Source organism: Scyliorhinus torazame, chromosome 14 (assembly GCF_047496885.1).
Source record: "Scyliorhinus torazame isolate Kashiwa2021f chromosome 14, sScyTor2.1, whole genome shotgun sequence".
Classification (NCBI taxonomy): Eukaryota; Metazoa; Chordata; class Chondrichthyes; order Carcharhiniformes; family Scyliorhinidae; genus Scyliorhinus; species Scyliorhinus torazame.
The window spans coordinates 35,224,275-35,238,099 of record NC_092720.1 but is presented as its reverse complement, the minus strand read 5'-3'; the positions used below and the strand labels follow the sequence as shown (position 1 = coordinate 35,238,099).

Here is a 13,825-nt window from a genome sequence, read left to right as displayed (position 1 = left end):
ATCCCCATAACCCAGTAACCCCACCCAACACTAAGGGCAATTTTGGACACTAAGGGCAATTTATCATGGCCAATCCACCTAACCTGCACATCTTTGGACTGTGGGAAGAAACCGGAGCACCCGGAGGAAACCCACGCACACACGGGGAGGATGTGCAGACTCCGCACAGTCAGTGACCCAAGCCGGAATCAAACCTGGGACCCTGGAGCTGTGAAGCAATTGTGCTATCCACAAGGCTACCGTACTGCCCACGGATGTTCTGCATGCCTTCTGTGGAGTTCCCCTCTAGGACATTTGAAAATAACTTTACACTTATTTCATCTACCATTAAGTTAAAATCACCTGTGATCATCTGAAAGTTGAATGTTTAGATTTTTAAAAAAACATGTCGTCTAATCCACAGCCAATCATTCAAGGCCTAACCTGACAATGTATCGCACAATCCCAGTTTTTAGGGTGAGCTAAAATCAAACATACAATATGTTTTAATGAACATTGTTAAAGTTTTAATTTATCCCAAGGCTATTTTTTCCTTATTGAATTCCCTAACCTAGCTAATTATTCACTATCCCTGCCCCCCAATTCTGTCTCGATCAGCTGTACTAACCTAAAATAGTAAGCTCCATCAGGACAATGGGCTGCTTTGGAAGGAATGGGCTGATTGGCAATATTTATTTCGCAATAACCGACCAAAGCCAAATTAAATAATACAAAAACCTTAATTGCTCAGGGGCCAAAGGCACTGACGCTTTACACAGTTTGGTTCCATGGTAGCACACTTGAGAGGGACGTGGGTTCAGAACTCACTCCAGGACCTCTTCAAAGCACCTAGTACAATGGGTGTGCTGCAGTGTTGAAGCTTATCATTTGTTGCCATGCTGAAATGAGCCTGCCTGTTTAGATCCAATGGAAATGTGGGGAGCTTGCTCACCTGGCGTGCTGGCTAATTCTGCAATCAATTCCATCAAAATAGTTGAACTCATCAAGTATCTAATTTGTTAAACATTGGGTCACCAATTGTATCCAATTCAGTGGCTATGATGTGCTTATGGACATCCTGAGGACTTGAAAAGTGCCACACATGAGAGTTCTTTATTAACATCTGACATTTTGATATCCAATGAACGAGTCAAGGCTATTCATTGAGTTTACAGTGCAGAAGGAGGGCATTCGGCCCATCGAGTCTGCACCGGCCCTTGGGAAGAGCATCCCGCCCAAGCCCACACCTCTACCCTATCCCCTACACCACCCAACCTTCTTGGACACCAAGGGCAATATAGCATGGTCAATCCACCTAACCCGCACATCTTTGGACTGTGGGAGGAAACCGGAGCACCCGGAGGAAATCCATGCAGATACGGGGAGAACATGCAGATTCCACACAGACGGTGACCCAAGCCGGGAATCAAACCTGGCACCCTGGAGCTGTGAAGCAATTGTGTTACCGTGCTGCTCAAGGCAATTATTTAAAAAATGATCTTCATTTTGATATCCGATGAACTAGTCAACGCTATTAAGGCAATGATCTTCAAATATTTTTTTTAAATTAACAACTTGTGGATGGGTGACACAGTAGCAGTGGTTAGCACTGTTGCTTCACAACTCCAGGGACCCAGGTTTAATTCCCGGCTTGGGTCACCGTCAGTGCGGAGTCTGCATGTTCTCCCTAAAACTGCGTGGGTTTCCTCCCACAAGTCCCGAAAGACGTGCTTGTTGGGTGAATTGAACATTGAATTCTCCCCCAGTATACCTGAAAAGGCGCCGGAATGTGGCGACTAGGGGATTTTGACAGTAACTTCATTGCAGTGTTAATATAAGCCTACTTGTGGCACTAATAAAAATTATTACAACAACAAGAATTTCCGGCAGAGACAGTGACCACAACATATACACTATACTGCAGTGCACGATTAACAATGTAAGCCCAAGTAAGTGATTTGTACGTGAGGGTTTGAGGGAACATGGCAGCGTCCAGTGCACTTTGGACATTGCTGCCTCAACATTGAGGAGTTTATGATGGGGGAAAAGAGCTTGGTCTGAATTTCTTCCTGTGGTACTTCAGACCTGAAGAGTAGAGAAACTGGCTGAGTCAATGTAGTAACTTCAGTGACACAGACAGTTTTGTTTCAGACAGCATTGTCTATATGGCCCAGCTGTATCTGTGTGTTTTGGAATTAGTTGAGCAAGAACTTGTTTTTAAAATGTATGCATTTACAGGAAATGGGCTTCGCTGGAAAGGTCAATATTTATTGACCATACCGAACTGCCCTTCATAGTTGAGCAGATAGAAAAGGACAGTAGTGACCAATCACATTCCAAAAGTACTTCATCACTGTGAAGTGCTTCAGAATATTCTCCAGTCATAGAAAAAGAAAATGGAGATTCTTGGTGCCTTTCACGACCTCCAGATAGCCCCCAAACTTTTCACACCCAATGCGGTCCTTTAAAGTGTCACCATCACTGTTGTAATGTGGCAGTCTATTTGTGTACAGACAACAATTAAACAACCGGATCATCAGTTTTATTAAGTTGATTAACAAAGAACAAAGAAAAGTACAGCACAGAAACAGGCCCTTTGGCCCTCCAAGCCTGCGCCGGCTGTACTGCCCGCCTAACCTAAAATCTTCTTAAAGAACAAAGAAAAGTACAGCACAGGAACATGATGGGCTAAATATTGGCTAGGACATAATGGAGAACTTCCCTTTTCTTCAAAATAGTGGGAACGCAGTTAATGCCCTCTACATTCAGGGCAAATGGGGCCTTAGTTTACCATCTCCTCTGAAAGAGCACTTTCAACACTGCAGTAAAGTGTCAGCCTGGTTCAACTCACGGAGACTTGCACTCATGACCATCTAACTCAAAAGAGTACACCAACAACTCGTCCACTAAAAAATATAACAGAAATGCAAGATTTGCTTCACTAGCCTTTTTCTTTTATTGACACTGATACATACTTTCAACATTTTCCCTCATTCAAAAAGATCAATTTAAATTTCTGCAGACAATTTTCTGGTACTGCAATTAAAGGTGGACTAAATGACTCAATCTGTTCAGCCCCTGCTATACTCACCAAATTGCCACCCTTTGGTCTGTAAGTACTTTGATTTGCTGCCGATTATCACATTTGCACAGTTATCAATTGGACTTTATGGCATTTGCTGACACTTGCTGACACATAACCAGGAAACATTACACTTACTGCTGCACACAATTCCCAGTCCATTCAAAGTACTGGCTGCATTCATACAATTAGTCAGCCCTAGTTAGTCAAAGATTGTGTTACATTTGATGTGGCAATTCCCAAATCCTGATATAATCAAGGACTCAGACAAGATTCGAGTGCAAATTGATAAGCCTTTATATTACTGAGTAAACAGCTGCAGTATCCCACCACAGAACACACAGGTACTTCAGCATTGCCAATAGCCCAGATTATATCCTTCCTTATTTAGTCATGGCCAAAGCTTCTGGCATCCCCACCACCCCCAGAAGGGCAAGGTCAGAAACATGATGAGCAAAATATCGGTACAATAATCACAAAAATAAAATTTAGTCTGCTTAGTCTTATAAAGTTGGTTCCAATGACAACCACACAGAATCCCAAAATGTCATCACCAGTACACCTCATTCAGGTAACAGAAACAAAACTGGATGTATCCAGCTACCATGTTCAGTGGCCATGACACGTTGTCCGAATCATATTAAGCTAATTCAATTCTGAAGAGTTAGCCCTGGAATATCCTGCCCTGTAAAGCTGACATCAATGCATATGGTAAGGTTTCCCGCTTTGGTCTTCCACCAGGCAATTCTGATAGGGGGCACGCGGCGAGTGCAGTCACGTCAGGAGGCACGCGGTGAGTGCAGTCACGTCAGGGGGGCACGCAGTGAGTGCAGTCACGTCAGGAGGCACGCGGCGAGTGCAGTCACGTCAGGAGGCACGCGGTGAGTGCAGTCACGTCAGGGGGGCACGCAGTGAGTGCAGTCACGTCAGGGGGGCACGCGGCGAGTGCAGTCACGTCAGGAGGCACGCGGTGAGTGCAGTCACGTCAGGAGGCACGCGGTGAGTGCAGTCACGTCAGGAGGCACGCGGTGAGTGCAGTCACGTCAGGAGGCACGCAAGGAGCGCAGTCACGTCAGGGGGGCACGCGGTGAGCGCAGTCATGTCAGGGGGGCACGCGGTGAGCGCAGTCATGTCAGGGGGGCACGCGGTGAGTGCAGTCACTTCGGGAGGCACATGGTGAGCGCAGTCACGTCGGGGGGCACACTGTGACTGCATTCACGTCGGGGGGCATGCGGTGTGTGCAGTCACGTCAGGGGGGCACGCAGTGAGTGCAGTCACGTCAGGGGGGCACGCGGTGAGTGCAGTCACGTCAGGAGGCTCACGGTGAGTGCAGTCACGTCAGGAGGCTCACGGTGAGTGCAGTCACGTCAGGGGGGCACGGGGTGAGTGCAGTCATGTCAGGAGGCACGCAGTGAGTGCAGTCACGTCAGGGGGGCACCCTGTGACTGCAGTCATGTCAGGGGGGCACGCGGTGAGGGGAGTCACGTCAGGGGAGCACGTGGTGAGGGCAGTCACGTCAGGAGGCACGCGGTGAGGGCAGTCACGTCAGGGGGGCACGCGGTGAGCTGAGTGCAGTCATGTCAGGGGGCACGCGGTGAGTGCAGTCACGTCAGGGGGGCACACGGTGACTGCAGTCATGTCAGGGGGGCACGCGGTGAGTGCAGTCATGTCGGGGGGGCACGCGGTGAGTGCAGTCCCGTCAGGAGGCACACGATAAGTGCAGTCATGTTGGGGGGCACGTGGTGAGTGCAGTCACGTCGGGAGGCACGTGGTGAGTGCAGTCATGTCGGGGGGCACGCGGTGAGCGCAGTCACGTCAGGAGGCACGCGGTGAGTGCAGTCATGTCAGGGGGGCACGCGGTGAGTGCAGTCACGTCAGGAGGCACGCGGTGAGTGCAGTCACGTCAGGGGGGCACGCGGTGAGTGCAGTCATGTCGGAGGGCACGCGGTGAGCGCAGTTACGTCAGGAGGCACGCGGTGAGTGTAGTCACGTCAGCAGGCACGCGGTGAGTGTAGTCACGTCAGGTGGCACGCGGTGAGTGTAGTCACGTCAGGTGGCACACGGTGACTGCAGTCATGTCAGGGGGACACGCGGTGAGTGCAGTCATGTCGGGGGGGGCACGCGGTGAGTGCAGTCACGTCAGGAGGCACGCGGTGAGTGCAGTCACATCAGGGGGGCACGCGGTGAGTGCAGTCATGTCGGGAGGCACGCGGTGAGCGCAGTCACGTCAGGAGGCACGCGGTGAGCGCAGTCATGTCGGAGGGCACGTGGTGAGCGCAGTCACATCAGGAGGCACGCGGTGAGTGCAGTCACGTCAGGGGGGCACGCGGTGAGCGCAGTCATGTCAGGGGGGCACGCGGTGAGTGCAGTCACGTCAGGAGGCACGCGGTGAGTGCAGTCACGTCAGGGGGGCACGCGGTGAGTGCAGTCATGTCGGAGGGCACGCGGTGAGTGCAGTCACGTCAGGGGGGCACGCGGTGAGTGCAGTCATGTCGGAGGGCACGTGGTGAGCGCAGTTACGTCAGGAGGCACGCGGTGAGTGTAGTCACGTCAGGAGGCACGCGGTGAGTGTAGTCACGTCAGGTGGCACGCGGTGAGTGTAGTCATGTCAGGGGGCACGCGGTGAGTGTAGTCACGTCAGGAGGCACACGGTGACTGCAGTCATGTCAGGGGGGCACGCGGTGAGTGCAGTCACGTCAGGAGGCACGCGGTGAGTGCAGTCATGTCGGGGGGCACGCGGTGAGCGCAGTCACGTCGGGGGGCACGCGGTGAGCGCAGTCACGTCGGGGGGCACGCGGTGAGCGCAGTCATGTCAGGGGGGCACGCGGTGAGCGCAGTCACGTCGGGGGGCACGCTGTGACTGCAGTCATGTCAGGGGGCACGCGGTGAGCGCAGTCACGTCAGGAGGCACGCGGTGAGTGCAGTCAAGTCAGGAGGCACGCGGTGAGTGCAGTCATGTCGGGGGGCACGCGGTGAGTGCAGTCACGTTGGGGGGCACGCGGTGAGTGCAGTCATGTCGGGGGGCACGCGGCAAATGCAGTCACGTCAGGGGGCACTCAGTGGGTGCAGTATAGTCAGGGGGCACGCGGTGATTGCAGTCACGTTAGAACATAACTGTGCAGTACAGGCCCTTCGGCCCTCGATGTTGCACTGACCTGTGAAACCACTCTAAAGCCCATCTACCCTAGTCCCTTATTGTCCATATGTCTATCCAATGACCATTTGGATGCCCTTAGTGTTGGCGAGTCCACTACTGTTGCAGGCAGGGCATTCCACGCCCTTACTACTCTCCGAGTAAAGAACCTACCTCTGACATCTGTCTTATATCTATCTCCCCTCAATTTAAAGCTATGTCCCCTCGTGCTAGACATCACCATCCGAGGAAAAAGGCTCTCACTGTCCGCCCTATCCAATCCTCTGATCATCTTGTATGCCTCAATTAAGTCACCTCTTAACCTTCTTCTCTCTAACGAGAACAGCCTCAAGTCCCTCAGCCTTTCCTCATAAGATTGTCCCTCCATACCAGGCAACATTCTGATAAATCTCCTCTGCACCCTTTCCAATGCTTCCACATCCTTCCTATAATGCAGCGACCAGAATTGTATGTAATACTCCAAATGCGGCCGCACCAGAGTTTTGTACAGCTGCAACATGACCTCATGGCTCCGAAACTCAATCCCTCTACCAATAAAAGCTAACACACCATACACCTTCTTAACAACCCTCTCAATCAGGGTGGCAACTTTCAGGGATCTCTCTGCTCATCCACACTGCCAAGAATCTTATCATTAGCCCAGTACTCTGTCTTCCTGTTATTCCTTCCAAAATGAATCACCTCACACTTTTCTGCATTAAACTCCATTTGCCACCTCTCAGCCCAGCGCTGCAGCTTATCTATGTCCCTCTGTATCTTGTAACATCCTTCCGCACTATCCACAACTCCACCGACTTTAGTGTCATCTGTAATTTACTCACCCATCCTTCTACGCCCTCCTCCAGGTCATTCATAAAAATGACAAACAGCAGTGGCCCCAAAACAGATCCTTGTGGTACACCACTAGTAACTGGATTCCAGTCTGAACACTTCCCATCAACCACCACCCTTTGTCTTCTTCCGGCTAGCCAATTTCTGATCCAAACTGCTAAATCTCCCCGAATCCCATGCTTCCGTATTTTCTGCAGTAGCCTACCGTGGGGAACCTTATCAAACGCTTTACTGAAATCCATATAAATCACATCAACTGCTTTACCCTTATCCACCTGTTTGGTCACCTTCTCAAAGAACTCAATACGGTTTGTGAAGCACAACCTACCCTTCACAAAACCGTGTTGACTACGCCTAATCAAATTATTCCTTTCCAGATGATGATACATCCTATCTCTTATAAACCTTTCCAAGATTTTGGCCACAACAGAAGTAAGGCTCACTGGTCTATAGTTACCGGGGTTGTCTCTACTCCCCTTCTTGAACAAGGGGATAAATCCCATCCGGCCCAGGGGACTTATCTATTTTCACACTTTCCAGAATTGTTAACACATCCTCCTTATGAACCTCAAGCCCTTCTAGTCTAGTAGCCTGAATCTCAGTATTCTCCTCGACAACATTGTCTTTTTCCTGTGTGAATACTGACGCAAAATATTCAATTAGCACCTCGCCTATCTCCTCGGACTCCACGCACAACTTCCCGCTACTGCCCTTGACTGGCCCTACTCTTACCCTAGTCATTCTTTTATTCTTGACATATCTATAGAAAGCTTTAGGGTTATCCTTGATCCTACCTGCCAAAGACTTCTCATGTCCCCTCCTGGCTCTTCTTAGCTCTCTCTTTAGGTCCTTCCTAGCTAACTTGTAACTCTTGAGCGCCCTAACTGAACCTTCATGTCTCATCTTTACATAAGCCTCCTTCTTCCTCTTGAGAAGTGTTTCGACTGCCTTAGTAAACCACGGTTCCCTTGCTCGACCACTTCCTCCCTGCCTGACAGGTACATACTTATCAAGGACACGCAGTAGCTGTTCCTTGAACAAGCTCCACATTTCCATTGTGCCCATCCCCTGCAGTTTTCCTCTCCATCCGATGCATCCTAAGTCTTGCCTCATCGCATCATAATTGCCTTTCCCCAGATATAACCCTTGCCCTGCGGTATGTACCTATCCCTTTCCATCACTAAAGTAAACGTAATCGAATTGTGGTCACTATCACCAAAGTACTCACCTACCTCCAAATCTAACACCTGGCCTGGTTCATTACCCAGTACCAAATCCAATATGGCCTTGCCTCTCGTTGGCCTATCTACAGACTGTATCAGGAAACCCTCCTGCACACATTGGACAAAAACGGACCCATCTAAAGTACTCGAACTATAGCGTTTCCAGTCAATATTTGGAAAGTTAAAGTCCCCCATAACAACTACCCTGTTGCTTTCGCTCCTATCCAGAATTATCTTTGCAATCTTTTCCTCTGCATCCCTGGAACTTTTCGGAGGCCTATAGAAAATCCTTAACAGGGTGACCTCTCCTTTCCTGTTTCTAACCTCAGCCCATACTACCTCAGTAGACGTTAGGGGGCACGCGGTGAGCGCAGTCACGTTAGGGGGCACGCAGTGAGCGCAGTCACGTTAGGGGGCACGCGGTGAGCGCAGTCACGTTAGGGGGCACGCGGTGAGCGCAGTCATGTTAGGGGGCACACGGTGAGCGCAGTCACATTAGGGGGTACGCGGTGAGCGCAGTCACATTAGGGGGCACGCGGTGAGCGCAGTCATGTTAGGGGGCACGCGGTGAGCGCAGTCATGTGAGGGGGCACGTGGTGAGCGCAGTCATGTGGTGAGCGCAGTCACGTTAGGGGGCACGCGGTGAGCACAGTCCCGTCAGGGGACAGGAGGTGAGTGCAATCACGTTAAGTTGAACAGGTTTGACTGGGGTTAGATAGAGCTCGCTCGCATTCACACACATTTCCCTGTGACCCACCCATGCACCCCCCAGATTTCGCCCTGATGCATTGACCCGGTGATGTGGATCTTACCGGTTTACTGCTGAAACCTTTGATCTGAGCAGCGGGGTCATACACGTGGCACCTGATGGACGTGGAGCCAACGTCGACGGCCAGAATGTATGTCTCGCTTCGCCGAACACCGTTTCTGAGAGAACCCATCACTGGCACGAGGGTCCGGCCCCCAGGAGGAGTCACAGAGCCAGCACTGGGGGCGACGCGGGAGCCATGAGACGGCCGCTTTAACAAGGCGAGCTGGCAACAACAACAAAAAATGGGCAGAGAGAGAATGTAAAACAAAAAGGAAAAAGTCTCCAGGGGCAGGGTATCCAAAAACAACAAGCCCCGACACCAGGAAGCGACACCAGGTCCGACTTCCAGTGTTACTTTGTATCCCAGGAAGGTGTCAATGTATCCGAGTGAAACACTGACATTGTGCTGGCGGGGCCACAGGGAAGCGGCGGCGGCGGCGAGGTGAGGCTCCCCGGCCACTCAGACAGATGGTGCGGGACCTCCCACTGCCGTCAAGCTGCTATCCCGCACAGCCGGGCTGTCCACTGGGGCAGGCGGGCGCACAGCCTCTCCCCTTCCCCGGTCATTTCCCTCAGCTCAGGCCCCTCCTGCCACGCAGCCGCGTCACACATCAGCTCATCTGAAAGGGGGAGGCGCCGCCCGGCTCCGCTCAAGACACCTTATTACATGTTAACCAACGCACGCAGGGCATGGGCTGGGCGCCGTTCAATCCCTCTGCCAGGAGCTCGCGTCTCACAGCGACAGCAGCGCCCCTCAGATGTGCTCCACTGAGGGGGGCGGGCACGGAAGGTGCTACATGGATGCAATTTGGGAGTGATTATCCCATTCAGTGTGTGTGTGTTTTTTAAGAAGTCCTGGTTTTAAATACACGCTGCCCGGCCCCAGGAATACTCAGGGGCAGCGCCGTCACGCAGCTGCCATTGAAGGGCTGGTGATGCTCATAATACTCTTGTTGCAGCCCCCGCTGCTCAGACCCTCCTGTCCACACCGGCAGCTGTCACCAAGCTGCACCCCCTCCTCCCCTCTCCCACTGATCCCTGAGTGAATCAATCCCACAGTCCGCACCAGTCCCAAGCTTCTGATGCCCCTTCACCAGTCTCCGAGCCGGTGCTGCTCGCTCTCTCCGTGTCTCTCACCCTACCCACCCACTACCTCCGAATCATTGCCCGGGCTCTCTCGCCCCCTCCCCATTTCCCCAACTGAATGAAAATTGCTTATTGTCACCAGTAGGCTTCAATGAAGTTACTGTGAAAAGCCCCTAGTCGCCACATTCCGGCGCCTGTTCGGGGAGGCTGGTACGGGAGGGTCTGTTAAATGGATGCAGGTTGTATTCATTCCAACAGAAAAGATTAAAGGGGGAAATCAATCGATTTGTTCAAAGTGATCAAAGGAGCTGATGCACTGGAGATAAACTGCTTCCTCTGGCCGACAAAGGACAAATTAGAATCTCGGCCGCTCAGAGATCCCATCTCCTAGTGCAGGAGGAGGCCATTCGGGCCATCGAGTCTGCACCGACTACCGAGGTCCACTCACTCGCCCACCCCACCCTGCCCCCGTAATCTAACCTGCACATTTTTGGACTGTGGGAGGTAACTTCTGCACCCGGCGGAAACCCACGCAAACACGGGGAGAACGTCCAAACTCCAGTCACCCAAGATTGGAATCGAACCCGGGTCCCTGGTGCAGAGAGACAGCAGTGCTAACCACTCTGCCACCGTGGTGACAAAGCACTTATTTACACAACTGCTAGTAGAAATCTGGAAATCCCCAAATCAGAGGACTAATCACATGACGATGTCAAAACTGTGATAGAGTTTTGGCTAAGAGTTAAGGAAACACGGCAGGTAGCCAAGATCTGACTGAATGGGAGAACAGGTTCAACAGGCTGAAATTAAATGAAAATCGCTTATTGCCACAAGTAGGCTTAATGGCCCACTCCAATTTCTATGTTCTTCCTTTCCCTTCTTTACCATTCACGATGGCTTCAGCCATTTAATTCCCTCGCTGGCATTCTTCCTTAATCCTGGTGTTTTGCTTTCTCCAAAATTTAAAAAAAAAACCTCTTGGACAAAGTTTCAGCCACTCTCCCTACTGCTGCGTCTTGATTTGCTTTACAACTGTGCAGAACTTGGGAATGCTTTATATGGAAGGAATATTTTCACCCCCTCTTCCCAATCCTCATGTATGTATTCACAGGTGTTCACTCCAGCAAAACTGCACAGGCAAGTGTAAAATTCTGAACCATAAAACATAGGAGCAGAATTAGGTTATTCTGCCCATTGAGCCTGCTCCACCATTCGATCATGGCTGATATCATCATAGAATTTACAGTGCAGAAGGAGGCCATTCGGCCCAGCGAGTCTGTACCGGCTCTTGGAAAGAGCACCCTACCCAAGGTCAACACCTCCACCCTATCCCCATAACCCAGTAACCCCACCCAACACTAAGGGCAATTTTGGACACTAAGGGCAATTTATCATGGCCAATCCACCTAACCTGCACATCTTTGGACTGTGGGAGGAAACCGGAGCACCCGGAGGAAACCCATGCACACATGGGGAGGATGTGCATGTTCCGCACAGGCAGTGACCCAAGCCGGAATCGAACCTGGGACCCTGGAGCTGTGAAGCAATTGTGCTATCCACAATGCTACCGTGCATCCCCATTCTCCTGCCTTCTCCCCATAACCCCTGATCCCCTTATTAATCAAGAACCTTTCTATCTCTTCAAGATACTCAGTGACTTGGCCTCCAAAGCCTTCTGCGACAATGAGTTCCATAGATTCACCTCCCTCTGGCTGAAATTCCTCCTCATCTCGGTTTTAACGGATCGTCCCTTGAGGCTGTGGCCTCGGGTTCTAGTTTTTCCTACAAGTGGAAAAAACATCCTCACCACGTCCACTCTATCCAGGCCTCGCAGTATCCTGTACGTTTCAATAAGATCCCCCCTCGTTCTTCTAAACTTCAACGAGTACAGAACCCAGAGTCCTCAACTGTTCCTCATACGACAAGCTCTTCATTCCAGGGATCATTCTTGTGAAACTCCTCTGGACGCTTTCCAAGGCCAGCACATCCTTCCTTAGATACGGCGCCCAAAACTGCTCACAATACTGCAAATGGGGTCGCCCAGAGCCTTATATAGCCTCAGAAGTACATCCCTGCTCTTGTATTCTAACCCTCTCGCCATGTATGCTAACATTGTATTTACCTTCCTAACTGCTGCCTGAACCTGCACGTCAACCTGAAGAGACTCTTGAACTAGGACTCCCAAGTCCATTTCTGCTTCTGATTTCAAGAGGTTCCCCTCCAAGCCACTCACTGTCCAGAACTTGGAAATATATCGCAGTTCCTTCACTGTCACAGGGTCGAGATCCTTGAATTCAACCCCCCCCCAACAGCACCGTGGGCCTTCCTGCACCTCGGGGACTACCCCCCAACAGCACTGTGGGTGTACCTGCACCTCGGGGACTACCCTCCCCCCTCCCAAACAGCACCGTGGGCGTACCTGCACCTCGGGGACTACTCTCTCCCCCCCACTCCCATCAACAGCACCGTGGGCGTACCTGCACCTCGGGGACTACCCCCCCCCCCAACAGCACAGCGGGCGTACCTGCACATTGGGGACTACCTCCCACAGCACTGTGGGTGTACCTGCACCTTGGGGACTACCCTCCCCCCTCCCAAACAGCACCGGGGGCGTACCTGCACCTCGGGGACTACTCTCTCCCCCCCACTCCCCCCAACAGCACCGTGGGCGTACCTGCACCTCGGGGACTACCCCCCCCCCCCCAACAGCACGGCGGGCGTACCTGCACCTTGGGGACTACCTCCCACAGCACTGTGGGTGTACCTGCACCTTGGGGACTACCCTCCCCCCTCCCAAACAGCACCGTGGGCGTACCTGCACCTCGGGGACTACTCTCTTCCCCCCCCCCCCCCCCAACAGCACCGTGGGCGTACCTGCACCTCGGGGACTACCCCCCCCCACCCAACAGCACCGCGGGCGTACCTGCACCTCGGGGACGACCCTCCCCCCAACCCCCCACCCCCACCCAACAGCACCGCGGGCGTACCTGCACCTCGGGGACTACCCTCTCTCCCCCCCCCCCCAATAGCACCGCGGGCGTACCTGCACCTCGGGGACTACCCTCCCCACCCAACAGCACCGCGGGCGTACCTGCACCTCGGGGACGACCCTCCCCCCCCAACAGCACCGTGGGCGTACCTGCACCTCGGGGACTACCCCCCCTCCAACAGCACGGCGGGCGTACCTGCACCTCGGGGACTACCCACCCCCCCCCCCAATAGCACCGTGGGCGTACCTGCACCTCGGGGACTACCCCCCCCCCAACAGCACGGCGGGCGTAGCTGCACCTCGGGGACTACCACCCCCACCCATCAACACCGCGGGCGTACCTGCACCTCGGGGACTACCCCCCCCCCAAAAGCACGGCGGGCGTACCTGCACCCCGGGGACTACACTCCCCCCCCCCCCCACCCAACAGCACGGCGGGCGTACCTGCACCTCGGGGACGACCCTCCCCCCCCCCAACAGCACCGTGGGCGTACCTGCACCTCGGGGACTACCCTCCCGCCCCCTCCTCCTCCTCCCCCCCCTCCCCTCTTTCCCTCCTCCTCCTCCTCCTCCCCCCCGCCCCAACTGCACCGTGGGCGTACCTGCACCTCGGGGACTACCCCCCCCCCAACAGCACGGCGGGCGTACCTGCACCTCGGGGACGACCCCT

At 53.1% G+C, this 13,825-nt stretch overlaps 1 protein-coding gene across 1 annotated transcript in view; it reads right to left on the bottom strand.

Moving 5' to 3' along the window:
- gk5 (glycerol kinase 5) overlaps positions 1 to 9,539 on the bottom strand; it is a 105,795-nt gene extending 96,256 nt beyond the window's left edge. The window contains exon 1 of the mRNA XM_072473916.1: positions 9,082 to 9,539. Within this exon, the coding sequence (XP_072330017.1) occupies positions 9,082 to 9,210 (129 nt within the window). The 5' untranslated portion in view covers positions 9,211 to 9,539. The remainder of the gene's footprint in view (positions 1 to 9,081) is intronic.
- Between the last annotated feature and the right edge of the window lie 4,286 nt (positions 9,540 to 13,825).